Genomic DNA, 25,246 nt, shown 5'->3' with positions numbered 1-25,246 from the left:
AGCAACTTGGGCTACCCCTCACGCTTGTATTACTCATTACAAATTGGATTTAACCTCCAGGGGTAGAGCATTCTTTGGTTCCACGGCACTCGGGAATATTTTTCCTTGAGCCACCCAAGAATAAGATGCTAGGGACGCTGTTCCATGAGTAAGAATGAAGGCAAGCTAGGACTACAGAACATAAAGAAGTTATGTGCTCACCATAACATTCCATGTTTGTAGTCCATCTCGCCCTTCATTCTTACGAACCCACCCTCCTACCCCAATCCTGGAAGTATCTGGAGACAGAAAAGTATTGTCATTATTCACTGGAGACCTTTTATTATTGGCTTCTTTTCTGTATGTTTATTTCTCTTAGCAGCAAACAAGATCTGGGGATTGTACTGGTGCACCATGGGATACCTACCTAGCCACAAGCCAACTAGAAGACTTTGAGCTTGTAAAAAGACCAAGTCGGAGCCGAGGATTGGCTCCGAACCCATGAGTAAGAATGACGGGCGAGATGGACTGCAAACATGAAACGTTATGGTGAGTACATAACTTCTTTTTTAGCCTAGTATGAAAACACTTTTAAAATTACTGCCATTGCAGTATTATGAAGTCTTTAACAATGACAAAAAAGAAAAAAAAAGCCGCTGAACTGCAGGAGAAACCTCACATTACCGAGTCAAGCATACATCACTGTCTAAAATACTTTAAGAAAACTTACACCCACAAAACGTACAATACTGACTACTGAGACAAAAATCCTTGGTATTGGTGAAGTCAGACAGTGTTACTGCACATGCATTAGCACATAGAGGAGTGAGCACCTGCAAAGTACAAACACTTGACATTGTACATCTCCAGTGTATCACTTAAGTGCAAAGCCAGCAGTACATAAAATAGGTCTACTGTGCAATAGAAATGTTTTAAAAAGGTAATAGATTGCTTCTAAAAATAAATTTGTTTGGGTTCCCAGTCTCACATCCACCTACTGTTTGCGGCCTGCTCTTTGGGTCTTTACCTGTGCTATGCTTGGCTGAAGAGTTCCTTAGCATGTGAGACCACTGTATTGCAAATTAGTTTGCAGCTTGATATGTTTCAGTGAGATATGGAGAAGACTATGATGTTAAGTTGTCTATCTCGCCTTCATTCTTGCTGTTTGGGTTCGGAGCCGATCCTCTGCTCCGACTTGGCCATCTTCTTTAGCTCGGGAGCTGTTTACTGGCTCGAGGCTACCCCTTATCCCTGAATGCCCAGCGCCAGCTACCCAGATCTCATTTACCGCTTCAGCTGCGAGGTTGCTTCCTTACTGGCTCAGGCTTAGTATAATCTTTTTGATATTATATATTGTTTTTTTATTGAAAGTTTGTCAAGTTATTGTCTTTTTAGTATATAGATAATATTCCTTTATCGCTTTTTTCATGTTCTTGTGTATTTTAGCTTTGTTGGCCGTCACTCCATAACTCTCAGGCCTTCTGTTCCTTGAACTCGTTTAAATTAGAGAGTCCCCCCCCCGGATACCCGTTTAAATTAGAGGCTTTCCTTCAACTCTTGTTTTTGTAGTATAGTTTTTCATTATTTGTTGTGTGGTGGTTACTATAATGTCTAAAGATACTAAGATATCTGGCTTCAAAAAGTGTGACTCGTGCTGTTAGAAAATGTCTCTGACAGATGGGCAGACTAGTTGTGTTTATTGTTTGGGCGCTGTTCATCTGCAGGACTCCTGTTCTATATGTCATGCTTTTAGTCCAAGGTTCCTGCAGGAGCGCAAAAACAAATTAATCCTTCGGGGATTATTGAAGCCTCAGGATTCTCCGGCTAAAAGTACTCAGCCAGCGAAATCCTTTAAGTCTGTCAAGCCGTCGGCTCCACCTTCAGAACCGACTCCTTTACTTGACCAACCAAGTATGTCAGTACCAGCTGGCACCGACAAGACAACTCCGTCAGCTCCATCTGCTATTTCGGAGCCATCTCTGAGCCATAAGAGGCTGAGGTCGACATCCTTGGAGTCCATCCACTCGGCACCACAGTCACCTTTATTACACAGTGAACGTAGTCATCATTCTTCCCACTCCTCTCGATCCTCTAGATTATCGGATCATGATGTGGAGAGAGTAGTAAGTAGGTTGTTTAAGTCACAGGCACTGGCAGACATTGTCCAGCCCACCTCAACAGGTATCGGCTCCAACCGCCTCTATTTCTATTCCTCCTCCGACTACTTTTAGCTTGGAGCTGGAGACGATGGATCCGCAGGCAGTAGAGCCATCGGCGCCGATCATCATTTCTCCTTCGGTTCCAACATCTGCTGTGATTATCTCGATTGTACCTTCTATTGAGTGATCTGGATGCTTGAGGCTCTCTCGTCGGCTCTGGGGGGAGGGAGTGGCATCGGATTCTTGTCCGACCCCGTGCTTCCCCTCGGAGCTTCGGCGCAGGTGAGCTCTGCTCCAACATCTGCCTCGGAGCCGTCACCCTCAACACGGAGAAATACTCCTGTTTCTTTGAAGCCGGAGCTTTCTCTGCCTAGAGGTCAGGACACCTTCGAGGTCTTGCGGAGTGTGCTGACCCCCGAGATGGCTCTACTGCCAGCTCCATCGGCTCCTCCCCCCATGGTGTCTGTGCCAACCTCTACTCCTCCTCCAGACCCCAAGGGTAGGGAACCTGTACCCCAGGACACCCCATTGGGTGATCCTTCTTCTTCCGAAGCCTCCCCTGATCACTCGGAGGAGCCTCCCCAGAAGAAGTGCAAGAGGAAGCACATAGACTCCCCTGAGTCTGTCACTTTAGATACAGATATGGATGAATCGGAAGGGTCCCCAAGGTCTCCCTCTGAAGAGGTTTCCTTTTCGTACATCCTTGAAATGCTTAGGCAGAGGAGGGATTGGACTTTCCTAGCCCCTACCGAGGATGACTCTGTATACCTGGATGCATTCGGTTCCTGGCCTTCCACCTCCTGGGTATATCCTCCTTTCGATCCACTCATGTCTGTATTGGCTCGAAAGGCTTGGTCAACTCCAGATTCTGTGGAACCTACTCCGTGGAGACAAAATAAATTCATTACAGCCCCCCAGGACAAGCAATTCCTGTCTAAAGGTGTGCCTGTTGATGCCATGGTGGTAGCAGCAGCCACCAAGAAAGAGTTAGCAGAGACCGCTTCTTCTGTTCATCCTCCGAACAAAGAGTCTCGGATGATGGACAGATATGGAAAGCGAATGTTTGCTTCAGCGACCTTTTCAATGAGGTCCCTGAATTATCTATACCATTTTACACGTCTTCAAAGGAATCTCCTGAAAGAGCTTGGAGATGCCCTTCAAGATCCTACAGCTGAGGGAGCACCAGCCAAAGTAGCTTCTCAGCTTGCGACTCTTAATTCCATAGTTAACTCCTCCATGAGGCTGATTTCCTATGCAGCCGATGGAGCGAGCAGAGCCGCAGGGACAGGTGTGGCTCTCAGGAGACGTGCTTGGATGCGGCTGTGTCAGTTTGTGGAACCCTTTCGAGCGTCCTTCACCAATACTCCCTTTGATGGCTCTTTTCTCTTTGGGCCTCAGGTGAAAGACACGTTGACCAGGTGTGAACAGGAAGGCAAGACTGACTCTGCCGTGGGAGTCAGTTTTTTCCACTCCTTCCAGACCTTATCCCAAGGGTTAGAAGAGTGGAAAGATGTGGTTTCAAAAATCCCAGGGACCCTTGCTTGACACACGTGGTGATTTTTTTCCCCCAGAGGCAGAGGGGGAAACAACAATAACAGACGCCGCCCTCGTGGCAGAGGGGGACCACAAAACCAGGGTGAAAGAGAAACTTTCTCTGCCAAACCCTTCCAGCGTCCCTGAAGGGTTTCCCGACTGCTCACCTCTGGAGGCAGTTGGGGGAAGACTTTTGCTGTACCCAAAAGCCTGGCAAAATATAACAAGAGACAGATTGGTACTATCCATCATATCCGGAGGTTACAAAATTCCCTTCCATCAATCACCCATAGAATCGAAAAAGCCCATCTTGGGTGTCTCACCCAATCTAAGGGATCAAGCAGTCACAGAAGTTTCAAGACTGCTAGAAAAAAGAGCCCTTCTAGAAGTCCCCGCAGACCAACTAGGATCCGGAACTTGCTCAAGATTCTTTTTAGTACCAAAAAAGACAGGGGACTGAAGACCAGTACTGGATCTCAGCAGATTGAACAAATCTATACAAAAAGAAAAGTTCTGGATGGTGACACTGCAGTCCATTTTCCCTTTTTTGGGTCAGGACAATTGGATGCGCTCCATAGATCTTCAGGACGCGTACTACCATATCAAGATGGACAGACGCTCCAGGAGATTTCTTCGCTTCCGGGTAGGGGCCAGTCATTACCAGTTCAGAGCTCTGCCATTTGGTCTCACCTCAGCCCCCAGGGTGTTCACCAAGTGTATGGCAGTAGTCACCTGAGGCGTTGAGGATTCCAGGTGTTTCCCTATCTAGACGACTGGCTCCTGACTGTTAACCACCATGCATCAACTCTTAGAGGCACGGGATTATGCAGTCACATCATGGACTCAAGTAGGCATTACAGTAAACTTCGAAAAATCTGCCCTGTTGCCCTGTCAGTCTATTACATACATAGGAGCAGAATTACACACAAAAGAAATGTTTGCAAGATTACTACAGGAAAGAGTTTCCACTGTTCGTCAACAAGTGTTAATTCTAATGCAGAGCAAAAGGGTTCAAGTCAGACATGTCTTCCAAGCTCTAGGCTCCACGGCAGCTGCAATTCTTCTTGTCCCATTAGTGCCTTTCCACATGAGAATCCTTCAATGGCCTTTTCAAGCAGTGGTCTTTCCAGGAACTACCCATTTCTCACATGATCCTGATCACAGAAACATGCAAAAGGCACCTTTCTTGTTGGATAGTCTCCCCACTAGTAATTCAGGGCAGACCCCTCATACAACCCTCTCCGGTAGCCACAGTGACCACGGACGCCTCCCTTATAGGGTGGGGGGGGCATTATCTAGGCAGGACAGTCCAAGGCACGTGGCAACCTCACGAGTACCATCTGCATGTCAATGTCCTAGAAATGAGAGCGGTTCTCCTAGCGTTGCAAGCCCTTCAAGACTCTTTTCCTTCTAGGACCATTGCAATCCAAACAGACAACATGTCAGTGGAGTGGTACATCAACAAACAGGGCGGGACCAGGTCTTACCCCTTATGTCGAGAAACACTCAGACTGTGGCAATGGGCGATTTCCTCCCAACGTTTTCTGATAACATTGCACATCCCTGGGAAATCCAACGTTATAGCGGACAGGCTCAGCAGAGCTTATCCTCATGCCTCACGAGTGGTCTCTGAATCAGGAAGTTGCGGATCTTGTCTTCCGCAAATGGGGACAGCCTTGCTGCGACCTATTTACCACTCCTCTCAGCAACAAATGCAGCAGCTACTTCTCCCTACTTCCTCTTCCTGGTCATATACCCAGAGATGCTGTAGTCCACGATTGGCCTCAGGGACTTCTTTACACTCTTCCCGCTTTTCCCCTAATTCCAAGACTCGTACAGAAAGCAAAATTGTTGGGTTGCAAAATGATCCTCATTGCCCCATATTGGCCTTGACAAATATGGTTCCCGTTCCTAAAAATCCACCTTCTGGATCAACCGTGGATTCTGGACCCGGTTCCAGATCTGCTGATTCACCAATCAGGTGGGTTGCACCAGTCCCTTCAAACTCTCCAGCTCACAGCTTGGTTACTCCACTTCCAGCCTTAGCCAGGCTTTCCAATATCTCCCCAGCAGTCCGTGATGATATTGTTTCCTCACACAAGTCTACTACGAGGAAAACATATGCTAGTAAATGGAAACTGTTTTCTTACTGGGCAGAATCTAGAAATTTGGATCCTTTCTCAGCCTCAATCCATGAAATTCTTGAATTTCTGGCACAGCTTTTTCAGTCTGGTGCGGCTTCCCCTACCATTAGAGTACAACTAGCTGCCATTTCTAATTTTCATATCGGTATGTTTAATTGTAGCATAATGTCTCATAAGCTCTGCAAAGCCTTTATGAAAGGAACATCTCTTCTTAGACCCCCAGTTAGAGATCCCCCCCCCTCCTTGGGATCTCAATTTAGTTTTATCCTCCTTAATTATGCCTCCCTTTGAACCGGCAGCATCGTGCCCTTTAAAACTTCTTTCTTGGAAGAAACTTTTTCTAGTTGCTATCACTTCAGCTAGACGTGTCTCAGAACTTCAAGCACTATGTGTTCGTCCTCCTTACCTGGTGTTTCACAAGGACAGAGTTTATCTGAGGACCAATCAATCCTTTATTCCTGAAGTCTGCTCAGAGAACAATTTAAATCAATCCATAGATCTCCCAGTTTTCTTTCCTAATCACAGCTACAAGGCAGAATACAAGCTCCACCAATTGGATGTACACAGACAATTGCGTTTTTACCTCCATAGAACTAAGGAACTAAAAGTCAGACCAGTTATTTCTTTCTTATGCTTTCAACAAACAAGGTCTTCCAGTTTCTAAAGTGACCTTATCCAGATGGTTATCTGATACTATTGCCTTTATTTATCAATTACGAAATAAAGAGCTACCAGCTAAACCAAAAGGTCATTCCACTAGAGCATTAGCCACCTCTGTAGTGTTTCAGTCTAGGTTGCCCATAGACTCAATTCTGTGCAGCTGCCACTTGGGCAAGCCCCCACACTTTTATCTCTCATTACAAGGTAGATATAGTCTTCCGGAGCAGAGCTTCCTTTGGTTCTACTGTTATGAAGAGTTTGTTCCAATGAGCCACCCGGGATTTTAGATGCTAGGGACGCTGTCCCAAACAGCAAAAACGAAGACGAGATAGATTCTGAACCCAGTGACAGATCTCTTGACGCTCATGTCAGGTTCACTTCATCCCACATTACACACCCTCAGTTTGATAGCTTGGCTGCTCCAATTCTACCCTAGTCAGACTTCACGACCGGTCACCCTCCGTGACTCCTATCCTAACGTCATCTCATAAACCCTCCACTAGGAAATTATATTCCAGTAAATGGAGGAGATTCTCTATCTGGGCTGAGAAAAAGAATGTTGACCCCTTGTACCGCTTCCATTCCGGTAGTTTTGGAATTTCTGTCTGAACTTTTCCACCAAGGATCTGTGGCTGCCACAATCTGGGTTCAATTGGCAGCGATTTCTAATTTTCATCTAGGCATACAAGATTCTAATCTGATGCCACATAAGCTGTGCAAAACTTTCCTCAAAGGTGCCACTTTAAGACCCCCCACTTCAGGAACCGGTTGCTTCATGGGACTTGAATTTTGTGCTATCCAAATTAACGTCTCCGCCCTTTGAGCCTTCTCATTCATTGCCTTTGAAATTTCTGTCTTGGAAAACCTTGTTTCTGGTGGTAATCACATCTGCTCGACGGGTGTCAGAGTTACAAGTACTGTCTGTAAAACCCCCTTATCTGATATTTCACAAAGACAGAGTATCTCTTCATACTAATCCATCCTTTGTCCCCAAGGTCTGTTCCCATAGCACTTTGAACCAATCCATAGAACTTCCGGTTTTCTTCCCAAATCATTCCAATGCAGTAGAATACAGGTTTCATCAGTTGGATGTTCATAGACAGTTGCATTTTTATTTGCACTGGACTAAGGAATTCAGGAAGTCAGATCAATTAATTATTTCCTTCTCCGAATCCAAATCAGGTCTACCAGTTTCCAAAGTGACCCCCTCAAATTGGATCTCTAGCTGTATAGCTTACATTTACGTTCTGATGGTAAGCCTTTACCTTTCAAAATTAAGGCTCATTCTACGAGATCTCAGTCTACCTCTGCAGCCTTTCAAGCCAGGATCCCACTTGATAATATCTGTGCAGCGGCAACTTGGGCTTCCCCTCACGCATGTATTACTCATTGCAAATTGGATTTAACCTCCAGGGGTAGAGCATCCTTTGGTTCCACGGTACTCGGGAATATTTTTCGTTGAGCCACCCAAGAATAAGGTGCTAGGGACGCTGTCCCCACGAGTAAGAATAAAGGTGAGATAGGACTACAGAACATAAAGAAGTTATGTACTCACCATAACGTTCCATGTTTGTAGTCCATCTCGCCCTTCATTCTTACGAACCCACCCTCCTACCCCCATCCTGGAAGTATCTGGAGACAGAAAAATATTATTGGCTTATTTCTGTATGTTTGTTATTTCTCTTAGTTAGCAGCAAACAAGATTTGGGGATTGTACTGGTGCACCATGGGATACCTTCCTAGCCATGAGCCAAGTAGAAGACTGAGCTTGTAAAAAGGCCAAGTTGGAGCTGAGGATCGGCTCCGAATCCATGAGTAAGAATAAAGGGCGAGATGGACTGCAAACATGGAACATTATGGTGAGTACATAACTTCTTTTTTAGCCTAGTATGAAAACACTTTCAAAATTGCTGCCATTGCAGTATTATGAAGTCTTTAACAATGACAAAAAAGAAAAAAAAAGCCGCTGAACTGCAGGACAAACTTCACATTACCGAGTCAAGCATGCATCACTGTCTAAAATACTTTAAGAAAACTTACACCCACAAAACATACAATACTGACTACTGAGACAAAAATCTGTGGTATTAGTGAAGTCAGACAGTGTTACTGCACATGCATTAGCACATAGAGGAGTGAGCACCTGCAAAGTACAAACACTTGACATTGTACATCTCCAGTGTATCACTTAAGTGCAAAGCCAGCAGTACATAAAATAGGTCTACTGTGCAATAGAAATGTTTTATAAAGGTAAGAGATTGCTTCTAAAAATTTGTTTGGGTTCCCAGTCTCACATCCACCTACTGTTTGCATCCTGCTCTTTGGGTCTTTACCTGTGCTATGTTTGGCTGAAGAGTTCCGTAGCAATGTGAGACCACTGTATTACAAACTAGTTTGCAGCTTGATATGTTTCAGTGAGATAGGGAGAAGACTATGTTTCTGTGTGCGTTTCACCAACAGTTATTTAATTCTAGGGTATATGCTTTTATGTCAGTTTGTTTTTTAATAGATTTGGAGCTCAAGTGTCACATTTACTGTGTCAAGTCTCTGTGTACTATGTTTTGCGTGTTACTAGCAAGTAATGTCTTGGGTCAATTTTACCCACTTTTAATCTCATTAATTCTTCTTTTCTTGAAATACAGGTAGTCAGATGCCATCTCAACCTCCCAGTACCCAACCTGAAACCATCACACATCCCGCCATAAGTCAGTCACCTATGCCTCAGGACAGAGGTTGGTTTCCTTTGTTACACTGCATGTGTTTAAAAAAAATGTCCTAAATGTGAGGTTGTAAGTTTTTTTTATAAATTAAATATAATGTTGGCTGTTTTATTCCTTATTCTGCATTCTTTAACAGCTGGCTTACTTGACTTTGCAAACTGGTTGTATGCTTATCTGAACCAGTTCCATCAATGTTTTCCATTGTGCTTCACTACATGTTCTCATGCCATCCTAGTACACACATGGTTTCACACCTTTGTCTAGGTTGTGCTGTAAGTAACTAACTGTTACATTTTGCAAAAGTGATATGTGTTCCTATTATGTCCTTCCTTAGATCAGTGTTGCAGTATTCCAAACTATTGGGCTATCACACCAGATAATTTGGCCATCCAGCCATGTTACCAAAGCCAAAACCTTCCATAAGAGCTATACATGCCATGTATGACCCAAGCCTGTGGCCGCAAGGGTACATAAGTGGATGTATTAGTGTAAAAATCTCAAGACTGTCACGCCACCACTCCAAATGCAGGTCTCACCCCTGTCGGTGTGTTCTACACATGGTTGCTGTCATTAGTCTTCACTAGTTCAGGTAAATACTTTATTGGGTAACCTTCTTTGTTTTTTCTTAGTGTCAGTGGTGTTTGTTACTCTGTTAAATGTCAGCTCGGAGGTGTGCAGTTGTGGTAGTTCGATTCCCCTATAAAGATCTCTACTGTCGGTGCATCTTGTGTTAAGTGCTGAGCATGATTATAAGACTTGTACTACTTGCCAGTCCTTCATGCCTAAAACATTCCAGGACATGACTTTATTCCCTCAGCATTTACTTGGAAACCCAGCTTTTTAAGGTTCTCACCCAAGCTAAGATTGTTTACCTTTCCATCCCTGATGTCTCAACTATCCCATAGAAGTTGTTTGAGGCCTATCCCGGCGATATACCAGTCTGGTTGGACTCTGAAGTACCTGCTGTGGTCTTGGAACCCACAGTATGCCTGATGCTGCCTTAGATGCCCACTGCTCTGACCTCACTGGAGGCCAGTATGGCTTCTAAGGTATGCACATCTAAAATGGCTGATGCTGCTGCCACTGGTGATGAGGGGGGGACATCATGTAATCATTTCTGAAGGACCTGAAGGTATTCCACAAATAGAGAGGAAATACCTAGGGTCTCTCATTGAGGTACATCAGGGGTCTGGGACCATAGCGTCTTTAACAGAAACCAAAAAAAATGTTTCCTGTCTGCAGATGCCCAAGGAAAAGGAGTGGATGCCAGTTTAAGGCCATAATGACAATGAAGTCACCTTCTTTTGTATTTCCTGCCCCTGCTCCTGCTACCTGTCAAAAGAAACGTTTAGAAAAATCATCTGAGGATCTTGAGGCAGTATTGGATTCTAATGAACACTCTTTGGTCTACTCTTCTAAGATCCACTCACCAGGCCAAGTGACCTCTGATGAAAACTTCCTTTCCCCTGATTCACCTGTTGAGGAAGACTCATTTGGGCAAACCATCTCCAGTATGATTAAATATTTTGAATGGAAATCAGATTTCTGATTTGCAGAAAAGGTGGTATCTTTTAGAGGTAGGCACCCCTGCTCCTCCTGTCATTTTGAGGCCATTCTCAAAGCCTTTGCATCGACTTCAGCTACTCCTGACTCAGCCACTGGCCCCTAAAAGGCCTGATAGATTTTACAAAGTGCTTGAGGATTTCAAGTTTCTGTACAAGAATCCCTTGGTAGATCCTTCTGTGTTTTCTATGGCTGCAGACAAGCCTTCCACACTCCGTCCTGCTACTTATGCCCTTCTCTCAGATAAAGACAGCAGAGTAATAGAATGGGAAAGAAGGTATGTACCTCTTCCATTTTAGTCCTCGGAGCCCATGACTAAATATTTGCTGTCTACTCTGGGGAATTTAAATAAAACTGTGGCTTCTATGGAAGGGGGTAGGCAGTAAGCATCGGGACCTCTATGGTGGCTCAGGTGTCAACGGTCGCTAGGCATAGCATCAGATGCAGCTATGACACATGGATGCTTCCTCCAATGCAGCTGCTGTGTGTTCTGTTATCAGAAGATGTGCATGGCTAAATGCTCAGGAGCTTGCCAAAATGTTAAAGAAGCTAGGGAGATGGGTCAAGAATTTCATGCTTAAAGTGATTGGGTACAAAAGAGAGTTGTGACAATATGGATTAAAAGGGGGACTCCCCATTCAGATATGAGGAAAGAGTAAACCCACTTAGAAAATGTCTTTTATTTAGGGGGGAGTGGTTATGGAGACTACTGCTGCTTGCAAATGTGTATTTAACTCCCTTCTGGAATAAAGGTGAAAAACAAAAATCCGACAGATTATGGCTGTAGTAGTAGTTTTCCAGCAGGGTATAGTAATTCCTCGGGGGGGGGGTGGAATTTAGAGTGCAAGAAAGATGATGTAACAGGAGGGAATAGAAGGGAATGTTTAACTATGAGGGCTAAATATTGTAATAAATTTTGTAAAATCTTTGAACCAGATTGCGCTGGACAGTATACAGCATACAGGAGAATTCACATTTTTCCTTAAGGTATCTGACATGGTTCAGATTGCACAGATTTTGTATTACTAAGGAACATGGAACAAAGGGCAACTGCACCAACCTGATTGCACTATCTGACCATGCACCTATTGCAGTAGAATTAGAGTCAGTAGGTGTAGGGAGAATAAAGCGCTTCTGGTGATTTCCAGTCCATTTCTTGTATAAAAAAAGAGTTTAGCCATAGTATTAGAGAATAGCTTGTGGCGCAAATAAAGCAATTGATGGCCAGTAGTGTAAATGTGGAGGGATAACTGGGATGGGGGAATTTGTAAGGGAGGTTCAGCATAAGGAATAGAGAATATGGGTTAAATGAAGATAAAGGAAGGTATAAACCATTTGGGAGCTGTAGATGAAGATAGAGGAGTTGGTGATGGAGGAGGGGGGAGCAAATAAATTGGACAACAGAAGCATTGGAGGAGGTTTTACTAAACAATAGTGACTGTACAAGGGTGGCGTTGAAGCTGACACATTTTGATACAAGCCCCAAATCAGTGAAAGTACTGCCTCTGAGGTTGGGAGAAAAAATAAATTATTACATCAGTAAAATGAGATGCTCATTTGGGTATCCTAGTTAAATAGGAGATATGATTTTCTTAGGGAGCACGTAACTACATTATATAACGAAAAAGGGTCAGGGAAGGGGAACAGAACTGCATTGTATAATGAAGAGGGGTCATGGAAGGGGAACAAGCAAAAGATTAATTTATAGATAGTGTCCAGCTCCCCTTACTCAGAGGAGAGGGAGGAACTAAATAAACGTATTAAGATATAGGAAGTGAAGCAAGCGATGAATAGGCAAATGGGAGGCAAATCTCCTAGTTCAGTGGAGTGCCAGTAGAAATGTGGAGGAAGGGAAGAATATGGATATGTCAACTGTGGAGAAAAATATTTAATATTTTGCGGGAGGGGCACCATCCCAGCGTCCTGGAGAGGAGCTGTTATAGCATTTATTCCAGAGAATGAAAAGATCTGGCAGATCTAGGAGCATATCGCCTAGTGTCAATTTTGAACCATGGTTATAAAATTTTAATGACTATTCTGGCCAGCCGATTCGGAAAGGTGTTGCTGGATAATTCACACAGTCCAGCGTGGCTTTATAAAAGACAGGCAAACATTTTGATATCAGAACTGTCATGATTCAGCATCAAGCTGAAAGGGAAGGAACACCACTTCTTATGGTAAGCTTGGATGCTGCAAAGGCTTTGGATGAGATGAGATTGTGTTGTTTATTGGAGGTATTGAGAAGATTTGGGCTCCTGGCACAATGAGTCTGGTTAGTAGAGAATATCTATGATGGGGCAATGACCAAGGTGAAATTGGATGGATCCATATTTGAATTCCCAGTCAGTAGGGGGAATTGACAGGGTTGCTGTCTGTCCTCCTTGTTTGCTGTGTACTGTAACCATTAGTAGAAAGAATTGAAGATTTGGGCCCCCATGGTTACAGTTTATATGGCAAGCAGGAAAAATAGTGCTGTTTGTGGATGATATATTTTTGTATATGGTCACACCTGAGCTAGATATCCCAAACTGTTTTGCACTTTTTCAGAGAATTTTGGTGAGAATATTGGGTTATAAAAACCAATGCCATGAAATCTAAGTAAATTTATATGCCTACCTTTTCACCTAGTCCTTTTTATGGGGGCATAAAAATGAAGTATCTGGGAGCTTGGATAAGTAAAGCAGTTGAGACAGCTGCACAGTATATGTGGATGGACACAGCAAAGAAAGCCTCAGAATTCATTAAAGGATGGGCAATGATGGCAATGGATGTAACTAGTAGGATATAATACCTAAAAGTGTTTGTTGTCCCTCTGGTATTATACAGAGGGCAGGCCTATCCCTTTAAACTGGAAAAGGAATATGGGTTAGATTAGGCAAGACACTCAAGTCATTTCTGTGGGATGGGAAAAGCCTAGAGTTGGGAAAAGGTGATCCAACTTAATGAGCAGGGAGGTCTAGGGGTACCTGACTTAAAATTGTACTTTCAAGCCACACAAATAAAATGTATTTAATTGTTGATGTGTTAGGAATATGAGGCTGGTTGGGAGCAAATAGTGAAAGAACAGGAGAGGAGTTTAGCAGTTAGAAAAGAGGGCATATGGGCATTGCTTACACAGGACAGTCAGGAAAGACTCATTGAAAACAATGTGATGGGGTGCTCAAGGCTGTGGAAATGACGAGGAAGGGATGGATGAAGTTTATTGCTTGGATGGGAGTACCTACTTCATGAAAAAAGAGGAAGGAGACTGCAACAGTGCTGAAATAAGGTGGAAGGAAAGAACAAAGAAAACTGTGGTCATGAGTCCAAATTATTCAAGAAGAGGAGATTATTTTGTGGGATACGGAACAGGACCAGAACCACTTAACTGGAGAGAGAGAGGACATTCGGCTTTCTTCTGTCTCTTACAGGACATTAGATTAAAAAATGAATATGCTCTTCCTGAAAGTGTTCCAGTTTGGGGTAAACTGATAATGAAAGCAAGGACAGGTAGGGCTAATAAGAAGAAACTGACTTCTAGGGTATATTGAGTCTGTTAGCCTGTTCAGAAGGTCAGGAACGTATGTTGGCAAAGATTTGTAGAGAATATCTAGGAAAACAATACACAGGGGATCAGACAGGCAATGTAGAGGGCAAGGAAGTTCAGAATATTTACTTTGAACTGTATCCATAAGTATTTTTATACCCAGCAGAAGTGCACAGTATGTTCTCTAGTACGTCTAACAGGCGTTGGAGATGTAATAGGGAAGAAATAGGCACTTGGGATCATATATTCAGATATTGCATAGGCCTGCAAAATCTCAAGGAGAATTTGAGAAGGGTGTCGGGGCTGCTTTTCCCCAGTAAAGTGGCTTTGTTAAAGTAACTTTTCCTGGTCAGCTGGGACCTGGAAATTTGGGGTTTAGGAACTTTTGAAATCCCTCGTAGATGTTCTTCATGCTTTGCTGTTGCAGTGATCACACTTGGGTTATCTGGTGCAGGTAGCCCTCAGTCGGCCCGAATACCAGAGTCTTAGTATTTCTGCGTTGGATGCTGTCACTTCTTCCATGACGTCAGGTTGTCTGGTATAAAACAGGCAGCCAACGCCATTACACAAGTCAGTCTTGCTCAGGAGCCAGAAGCAGAAGCAGTTTGCAAGTGCTGGTTAGCCACTACCTGAAATTTTCGTTTTCGAGTTTGTAATCATGAAGTCTTCTAAAGCCAAGTATCCCATTGGGGCTCTTTTTTTCTTGCTCTAACCGATGTCAGAAAAAGTTAACAATTGTCTTGCCTGTGGAAAGCAAATACCTCACATAGATTTTCATTCTTACTGCATCACCTGTTTCGGCCCAGACCACGACATCCTTTGCTGTCAGTTTTGTGCCTTGTTTAATGCCAAACCATCTGTCATCAGGCTTTCTTTGTTGCTAAATTCTTTCGCTCTCGTTCTCCGTATTCCGAAATGGCTTTGGTAAGCCATCCGACTACCAGTCTTCTGAAAAAACGTAAAGCTAAAGACAGACTGCATAGGTCCAAAACTGTTGACAATGCTTCCGTTAAGCTAGTCGCCAGTCCGCCGGTACTCAGTAAGGTGCCTTTCAGCCTCTGATGCCTGCTTCTTTGGTTCACAGGCCTCTGCTGAGACCCATTCGGAGTCTGGTATGCCGAGATGCTTCTTGGACTATGGAACCTGCGGATGTCTCTACCTTGGATGGGTCCGGAGCCGCTGTGCAGGGCACCAGCTTCTGAGGGTGTATTTCGACTTACCGATGTTCGGATCACACTGATTTTGTTTTTAGCCAAACCTTCCGAGTTTCTTAGGACCAGAGTACGCACTACACCTAGAAAACTGACTACCAAAGCGCATGCTCAAGCTCCCATGCCACAAAAACAAATGCTTAGAATGGCTGAAGACCTTATCACCCTAATTAGAGGAAGCCAGCCTTCCCCTGCTAAATGACAAAGATGTGAGTTTCCTAATGATTCTGCAGACCAGGAGTCCGATGACTCTCACCCTTCTGATTATCAGGACATGCCCTTATCAGCCTATGAGGATTCAGATGCAGAGGTATATCCATTCCCTCTGCCTCCCCTCCAGATGATTTTTCTTTTGGTGAAACCTTGCATACTTTAAGAGAACATTTCCACTGGGAATGCCAAGACTATCCTCAGTCCAACAAGAGAGACTGAGAATTTTTAGAGTTGCCTCAGCACAGGCCTCTAAGCTATACCCCCTGTCCTGGATGTTGTAGATGATGTTTTTATGGAATCCAGATGCTTTACCCCCGGCCCCTAGGAAACCTGAGAAGTACTACAGAGTACCCGAGTCCCACAAATTTATCTTTAAGAATCCTACTGCTGATCCAGAGACTATTTCCCAGGGACCTAAAGGTATTAAGGCAACAGCCAAAAATCCTACCCCTTCGGACACTGATTCCAGTACTTTAAACAGATTGGGTAAGAAGGGCATATACCTCTACAACTCTTGCCATCAGGCATTGAATTGCCATTTTCACATGTTGAAGTACCAGCAGCATATTATGGAACTAATTAAACAAAAAATGGTGTTACTTCCAGATTGTGCAGAAAATAAAGATTTGCAAGAACTAATGCATTCTGCAAATCAAGTTAGTAAGCATACTTTGCAGTGTGGCTTTGATGCCCTAGAAGCTTCTTGAAGGGCTGCAGTCACTGTGTCTGTACTGAGAAGGCATGCTTGGCTGAAGGAACAAACCTTGCCAGATCATGTCAAATCCAAATTACTAGACGGTCCTTTAACAGAAGTAGTTCATAAAAAGATGGAAGAAAAAGCTAAATCTATGCAAACTGTCAAAGAATTCTTACAAGTGCAGCCACCTAGATTCAGTAGGCATTGGCCTTCAAAAAACTGGTCCTTTCCAGCCCCTTCCAGGCCTTTCCAGACAAAACCCAGGGGAAACAGGCCACCCAGACTACAGTCTCAGGGAATGCAGAGATCTAAACAATGGAGTGTCCCCACATCAAAAACAGGGAGTGATAGGCCACCCCCTTATGGAAAAAGTTCACGGCGACTTATCAGTTATCCTCCCCAGCCCTGTCCAATTACTTGTGCCCCTAGGAGGAAAACTTGCCCTTCATGCAGAAAACTGGATGTCCATTACTCAGGATGATGAGTCCTAAACATTGTATCCCAGGGGTACAAATTCTACTTCCATTCACTGCCAACCCCAAGCGGGTTTCCAGACCTTCCTCCAAACCAATGGACAGAGGCTCCAAAGCAAGTACTTTCCCTGCTCAATGTCAGAGCTACTCAACCTGTTCCACTAGAACAAAGGGGTCAGAGTTTCTACTCCAGACTTTTCCTGGTGCCCAGAAAAGAAGGCTCTTGGAGCCCAATCCTGGATCTATCAGTTCTCAACACCTTTCTGATGGTCCCAAAATTCAAGATGCTTACCCTGCAACAGCTTCTCCCTATGCTAGCCAAGGATGCCTGGTTAGTCACTCTAGACTTAAAAGAAGCTCATCTGCACATCGCCATAAGGGAGTCATGCAGAAAATATCTACGTTTCAGGGCAGGCTCTGTGCACTGTCAGTTCTCTGCAATTCCCTTTGGCTTATCTGCTGTGTCCAGAGTATTCACAAAATGCTTGGCTCCAGCCATTGCATACTGCAGGCAGAGAAATATCCAGATTTTCCCATACTTGGACAACTGCCTGATTCAGGTGGACAGTCAGGAATTGCTACTTCAGCACCTGGCATTTGTAAAAAGCCTTCTCACTTCATTGGGGTACACCATCAATGAAAAGAAATCACAACTGGTGCCCAGTCAAAAGATTGTATTCCTGGGAGCAAGCTTGGACACAACTTCCCAGATGGCATTTCTCACTTCAGAAAAACAGTTCTATCTGACAAACTACTTCAAATAAATGGCCACCAGAACCCAGCTATCTGCAAGGAAAATACTGCAAGTCCTAAGGTTCATGGCCTCATGTATTCTGCTAATTCCATATGCAAGACTGCATATGAGAAAACTACAGTGGTACTTAAAAAGTCTTTGGTGCCAACATTCACAGGACCTGGAAACAGTCAGTCCTATCATACCTTGTCTAAGGGCAGAGTTCCTTTGGTGGGCAGAAGCATGCAACCACAATAAGGAACTGTTTTTTACTCGACCCCTCCCTGCCCAAACCCTGACAACAGACTTATCAGACTATGCATGGGGGGCTCACATGGCAAGCACATGCATTCAGGGCCAGTGGAGCCCAGGACAGATTCTCCCGCACATCAATCAAAAAGAGATGCTAGCTGTACAGAATGCTCTGACCGCCTTCAAACACCTAATCCTTCCAGGACAACTTCTTATAAAAAAACAGACACCACCACAGTTGTGTGGTAGATAAACAAGCAGGGGGGAACCCATTCTTACCCACTATGCAGGTTAGCCATGGCCCTGTGGAACACAGCCTTGAGCAACCAAGTGCATCTACAAGCTCAATTCCTGCCAGGCAGACAAAATTCACTGACTGACGACAAGCAGAAATTTCCTAGACCCACACTAGTGGAAATTGGAGCCCAACACCTTCAATCTTCTGATCCAGAGGTGGGGGACACCGGAGGTGGACCTCTTTGCCTCCCCCGAGAACCACCAGTTGAGCAAATACTACACCAGAAACCCTCAACAGGGCCTGGAAGGTGAATGCCCTATCCTTTCAATGGGAAAACCTCTCAATTTATGCCTTTCCCCCTCTGCCCCTTCTCTCGAGTACTACTCATGATAAAACAGGACAGACCAAGGGCAATTCTTATTGCCCCAGGCTGGCCATGCCAGCACTGGTACACACTCTTACGTAGCCTGAAAACAGTGCCACCCTGGCACCTTCACCAGACTCCTAGCCTGCTGTCTCAGCAGGAGGGACAGATTTTGCATCCACAATTGCAAACCCTAAACCTTGCAGCCTAGCTTATACCTTGAATACCACACCAGCAACCCTCAGCAAACAGGTGCTGGACGTCATTCTTGAAGCCAGAAGGCATAGTACTAGGAAATCCTATGCTGAAAAGTGGAAAAGATATTGTTCTTGGAATCAGTCTCAAGGGAAGGACACAGCAGTGCCCTCCTTACCTCTAATCCTGGATTACCTAGCAGAGCTATTCCACAGAGGCTTATCCTTCTCCTCCATTAAGATTCATGCCTTTGCCATCTCACCTGATAATACTGAGCCACCTCTGTTTTCTCACCCTCTCATCAAACAGTTACTGAGAGGGGCTAACACCTTAAGACCCCCTAGGAGAGCACCCACCCCTGCCTTGGACCTTAACTTTGTACTGGAAAAGCTCACGCTTCCTCCTTTCAAACCTGCTGCTACAGCAGAGTTAAAATTCCTCTCTTGGAAGACCGCCTTGCTTTTAGCCATAACTTCAGCAAGAAGAGCGTCTGAGTTACAGGCACTAATGGTTGTGGAACCCTTCATTATTTTCCATGCTGACAGGGTTTCCCTCAGGACTAACCCATCCTTTATGCCTAAGGGTGGTGTCCAGTGTGGCTTTAAACCAATCCATCCATTTGCCAACCTTCTTCCCTAGCCCTCAGAATAAAGGGGAAAAGATCCTGCACTCCTTGGACATGCACAGACAGCTCAGGTTCTACCTTGACAGGACTAAGCCTTTCAGAAAATCTGACCAGCTCTAGTCAGCTTTGCTACAGGGGCAGAAAGGTTAAGGCCATTTCAAAACAAACCATTTCCAGATGGATAGCACACTGCATCCATTTATGCTACAAGCACCATGGAAAACGTGCTCCACAGGGGATCAGACCACATTCCACTAGGGCTACTTCCAGCATTTCTCAGGGGGAGTCCCTACCTGGGACATTCTGGAATCTGCAACCTGGAGTTCTGTACACACCTTCACCAAGCATTACCACCTACTTATCTTTTCTAAATCCAGGGCTGTATTTGCTACAGCAGTCTTGCAAGGCCTGCTAGCCAGCCCTAACCCTTCTTGACTGCCTCCAACCTTCCTCAGCTGTGGGAATCAACCTAAGTGTGATGACGGCAACAGTAAACCATGAAGAATATAGTACAGTTGTGTACACTTACCATAAATGTAGATGTTCGAGTGTATTCACTGTTGCAGTCCTGGTTTCCCTCCCTCCAGCCCCCTGTTTTTTTTCTTTCTACCTCTCCTTTCTATGGCCATTCCTAATGGCATTGGTATTTACTTTTTACTGGTGGTGTTTCCCACCATGTACTAGCTCCCTGTTTGGGGGCTCCTGACATTTGAGGCAAGAAAAACTGATGTAATGGCGTTGGCTGCCTGTTTTATACTCCTGACGTCATGGAAGAAGCGACAGCATCCGACACAGAAATACTAAGACTGGTATGCAGGCCGACTGAGGGCTACCTGCAGGCAGATAACCCAAGTGTGATGACTGCAATAGTGAATGCACTCTAACATCTACATTTATGGTAAGTGTACACAACTGTACTTTCTCCTTATGATAACTGGAGGTGGGGAAAGTGGTTACTTGCAGATGGAAAGCTCAGCATAGACCAAGCTGGGAGGAAGTTAAAAAAATTATAGGAAATGTCAAAATACTCAAAAATCAGGTCTGTGAAAATGAAAGCTAGTAGGCGAATTTCACTGAACCTAGATGCATGGCAAACAATATTAGATGCCAAAAGATGAGGATGATGGCAAGGAGGGGAAAAGGTCGTCTTAAAACCCCAGAGAAATATTAAAAATTGATATAAAGGTGAGTTGGTGTAATGTTAACTTCAAATTTATATGGAATGATCACATTTAGTTCTGAACTGGTTTCCTTTGTATAGGCCATATAAAAAAGGGAAATAGTAAACAAATTAAAGCCAGGGCTCATTTGCCAACATAGAATGATGGAATGTTATTTGATTTGAGTTAAACGGTTATTTGAAGGGGAAAAAAAAGATGTGCATGGCTACACACACAGTCCCTTCCTGAGGACATTGAAGTCAAGCGCATTTGAATAGGGATCTTTTTTCTGGGCCTGATATAGCAAAACATGTTTAAAACTTTACATGAGCAGATGAAAATGATGTAAGATTTCAGACAACTTGTTCTTACCTTGGTTCCCAGATACCAGAGAAACTACCCTGTAAAGTCTATATCCTTTGCCCACAAGGAGTCTAGGCCCCCTATTATGCCAAGAAAAAATTCCAAGACAAACCAGGCAGGGACTGTAAATTTGATATGCCTCCCTACCCAGACACATGAGCCTGACTACCCTTTATTCACCCCTTCCCCTTGGTCCTTCACTCTCCCTGCCCAAAAGACTCCCCATATCTATGGGAAATTGACAGCTGATTACCGTAGACAAATGATGCCCTTTCCATTATGTGACATGGTTACAAAATTTATTTTTATTTATTTGGCATTTGTGTACTGGGAAAGTTTGACTGGGTCATGAGGTACCCATTTTCAGCAGAGTGCCGGGAAGAAAAGCTCCAGATACATATGGTTAACAGAATGAAAAACTAGACAGACTTTGTCATAACATTCAAGCACAAATATGAAGAAAAAAGTTTGTCAGAATGAGAACTTAACAGGCATAATAGTCATAACATTCAAGCACAAAATTTGAAAACTACACTAATTTGTCAGTATTAAAACTAAACAGACATCATAATGTCACAGTGTTCAAGCATAAATTATATGGAAAGCCTGATAATAGGAAGATGCATCATTATTTACATAATAGATGATTATCAGAATGATTATTAATATTCTAGAGGTTATGAAATATGGTAACAGATTGTATTGGTGAAGGCATAGGATAGTACGAGTAGAGAAGGGTAGGGCGTAATAGAGGGAATAGTAGGAATAGATGTCGAAAAGGTACAAGTGAAACCTCAGGGGAGTATGTGTACAGGAAGGGAGGGGTAGGGTAAGTTAGCAGTGGGGACAGAGAGAGTAGAGGTAGATAGAGGTATAAGAGTACCTTAGCCTGGGCTCATACAGTAACAAATCCAAGCTATGTTGAAGTGTTCTTTTACAGAGGTTTTGAAGGAGTGCAGGTTAGTAGCAGTTTTGATAGTCAAAAAGGAAGTTCCATAGTTTTGCTACAGAGCAGGTGTAAAGGCTTAAGCCTAGAATTTTGTTAGGTTTATAAGTCGTGAAGAAGTGTTCATCTTCAGATCTGAGATGTTTGTTTGGGATATAAAAGTTGATTAATAGGCTAAGAGCAGAACAAGATAGTGGGTTGTGGATGATTTTGTATACTGTAGTAAGTTGTACATATTGGAGGTGGAGGGGGGAGTTCAAGCCATGTTAGGTAATGTAGGCTTTTACAGGGGTGAATTAGAGTGGTTGTGTTTTTGGCTAATTTGGCAATTTTGTTATAGCAGCATTCTAGTTTTTTTTCCTTAGGTCTGCAAGTTAGAATTGAGGTCCTATATAACAGTGAGGGCAAAAAGTAGGTTTAGCTGCTGTGAGCAAGTTTTTATTCCTGTATAACATGCATAATTTTTGGTGTTTTTTTTATACTGTTTATGTCAAAGTTGAGATTATCGTCAGTTGTGACACCTAGTAGTTTGGTATGCTGAACCAATTCAGTTTCAGTATTATTGGCTGGAAAGATCTTGAAGTTTGTTTTGTTGGAGCTATGGGGTTTGTGGGTAAAGAGAAGGAGCTTTTTTTTTTTTTTGGGTTCGGTACTTCAGCATTGGAGAGCCATGTTTCAATGGAACAGAAAATTTGTGTTGTAGGTGAGTCAATGTATCTAATACGCAGTTGATAGTGGAGTCATCTGCATAGTGGATTAGAGTGCCTTCACACGAGGATGTATGCAAGTTACTGCTGAAGACCTTTAGTAATGGGCCAAGGAAGGATCCTTGAGGTACACCTGTGGGGGTGATGTGATATGGGGAGATAGAACCATCCCATTTTACTGCTTGTTGCCTGTCAGCTAGGTAGCTAGAAAATCACTGAAGTGATGAGGATAGACCAATGCTGGAAAGTTCTTTAAGGAGTTTGGGGTGAGATACCATGTCAAATGCTTTTGATAAATCTAGAAATACTGCAGATACTAGTTTGCCAGTATCACAGGCTTTCTTGACAGAGTCCATGAAAGGTAATAAGGCTGTTGAGGTACTGAGTGCAGGTCTAAAGCCATGTTGAGTGCGGGAAAGTAGGTTGTGTTTAAGATGGTGGAGATGATGTAGGTGCACACATTTTTCTAGAGTCTTGGGGAGGGGGCAAGGTTGCAATACGACGAAAGTTTGTGACATCAGTGGAGTTGCCTCATAAGGTAAAGGGATAATGTGTGATCTTTTCCACAGGTTAGGGACGTAATTCAGCTATGGATCTGTTAATTAAGATACTAACAGGGAATGCTATTGCCTCTGTAGCAAGCTTTAGGCGTTCTGGTGGGAAGTTGTCTGCTGAGGTTGAGAAAGATTTCAGTTTTGTAGTATTTTTATTTGAGACAAAGGGATGGGCAGAAAAGTAAGCTGTGGATGGTTTGTTTTTTTTTTTGGTTATGAGTGGAGAGGTTGGTTGTATATGTGTAATGTGTAAAGGATAGTGTTGGGGTATTAGTAGAGTTGGGGTGGATGAGTTGGGTTTACTTTTAGGATGAATATGGACCCTACAAAAGTATGTGTTCAATTTGGTGGATGTTTGAAGAGATGTTATTGGGGCATGGATTGGGATTATTTTTATTTCCTAGGTTGAGTAGTGACATTACAGAGGACAGGAATTTCTGAGGGTTGTTTTTGTGGTTATCTTGAATATAGGAATAGTATGTTTTTTTTGTCATGCAATATTTGCCTTTTTGTTTGATTGTTGATTGATTTTCTGAATAACTGAAGATTTGTCATTTTTATTCTTTAGCCAGGCAGATGCTTTGTCCCTGTCTTTCATTAGAATATTACATGTCTTGGTGAGCCATGGGGCATGGTTATTTTTTATTCTTTTTTGTTCACTGAGGGGCTAGGGAGTTAAGAATGTTTAGGAAAGTGTTATTGAAATTTTCATCTGCATCGTTTAGGGGAGAGGGTCTTTTTAGGATGGACTAGTCTATAACTGTCAGATTCATTCAATATCTGTTTGCTGAATTTTTGTAGGTTGCATATAGTTTTTAACTTGTGCTACTTTGTGAGAAGAGTGAGAGTTCTGTGAGTGCAGGCTGGTAGGTGGTCACTTAAGGAGTCAAGAAGTGTGCCTGAAGATGTAAAGTTAAAAGGGTTTGAGACTAGTATCCATTCCAGGGTGTGGAGTGTTGGATGTTTCTTTTGCTGTACCTGATAGGAGTATTTCTAAGTTGAGTAAAGCCACAGAGGTTTATACTGTTTTTTGGATGGTGTGAGGTTAATGTCTACCAGTCAATGTTAACATTTCCTAGGGTATTGGTTTCATTCAGCATTGTTTCAGATATCCAGGCTAGAATGTTTTGCCCTGGAGGGATGTATAAAACTATGCAGATGTTCTTAGATGAGGTAAGTTTTAGAAATGTTATAAGGATTTTGGCTGAGCAGAAGTTTGGTATATTATTTGAGTATGGGGAAACTATCAAGTTGTTAGGAAAAATTAGGTCTGTTCCACCACCTTTTTTTATGTGCTCTGTAACCAGGGAGAAGAATTTCAGTATCTTTCATTTTTGTTTTTAACAAAGTCTGTGTAACAGCAAGAATGTCTGGGTTAGTGTATGTGTCAACCAGGCATAAGAGTGTCAGTTTATTGCACATGCTTCTGATGAAGGTTGTGTGTCAGGGCTGGTAACTCTGCACGTAAAAATCAACTACCAATCATTAGCGGGCCGGAGTTCCTCTGTGGCCAAAAGACACAACAACAACTTCTGATATTGAGTGATGTTTTTTTTTTTTTTTTTTGTCTGTTTTGCAGGAATGGGACCTGGGTTGGGGTGAATGTCCTTACACAAGTTTAAGGCCGTGAGAGAATGTCTAGTTGTTTTAGGAGTTTTAAGTAATTTGGGTATTTGTATTATTTTTAGGTTGTAGTAATTAGTACTGACAACTTTAGGGTGGGAATAGAACAGTATAGAGATAAGTGTTGGAGTTACTTGAGAAAAGCTTGTGGTGGAAGGATTGAGTGGTGATGATGAGGTCATAGTTGAGGTGTGCTTTTGTAGAAGTGTTGCTGGAGGAGGAGTTTGGGGTAAAAAGGAGAAGGAAGAGAAATGAGAGGCACGAGTAAAACAACGTGATTGGTGTAGTGAGATAGCGTAAATGGAAGTAGAGGGGGAATTAGGGCTGTTGGAAGTGAAGCAGTTATTATAGGGTAGAGTACAAGTGAAAATACTGTGGTATAGTGTAGGAAAAGGTGTGTGTGGTTAGAGAAATATGGGTGAAGTGCGGGAGTGGGATACTGTATAGCAGACTAGAGTGTAGTTGGAATTGTAGAGAGTTTGCAGGAGATAGAGCTAAAGGAGGTAGAAGTTTATAAAAGAAGGGTGGGTAGGTTGCTGTAGTACCTTCTCTGGAAGGTAAGGAATAGAGGGGTATTAAAGCTAGAGTATAATGATGTAGTCAAAATA

General features: G+C 43.3%; 1 protein-coding gene across 7 annotated transcripts in view; it reads left to right on the top strand.

Moving 5' to 3' along the window:
• Positions 1 to 25,246, top strand: part of ARID1B (AT-rich interaction domain 1B) — a 1,953,609-nt gene that overhangs the window by 1,464,948 nt on the left and 463,415 nt on the right. For all 7 annotated transcript variants that reach the window (XM_044063533.1, XM_044063501.1, XM_044063506.1 and 4 more), the window contains one exon: positions 9,118 to 9,207. In XM_044063533.1, the coding sequence (XP_043919468.1) occupies positions 9,118 to 9,207 (90 nt within the window). The remainder of the gene's footprint in view (positions 1 to 9,117; positions 9,208 to 25,246) is intronic.

This window comes from Protopterus annectens, chromosome 1.part0, assembly GCF_019279795.1.
Source record: "Protopterus annectens isolate FY-2018-M chromosome 1.part0, PAN1.0, whole genome shotgun sequence".
Lineage (NCBI taxonomy): Eukaryota > Metazoa > Chordata > Ceratodontiformes > Protopteridae > Protopterus > Protopterus annectens.
This window is presented reverse-complemented; position numbering and strand designations above follow the sequence as displayed.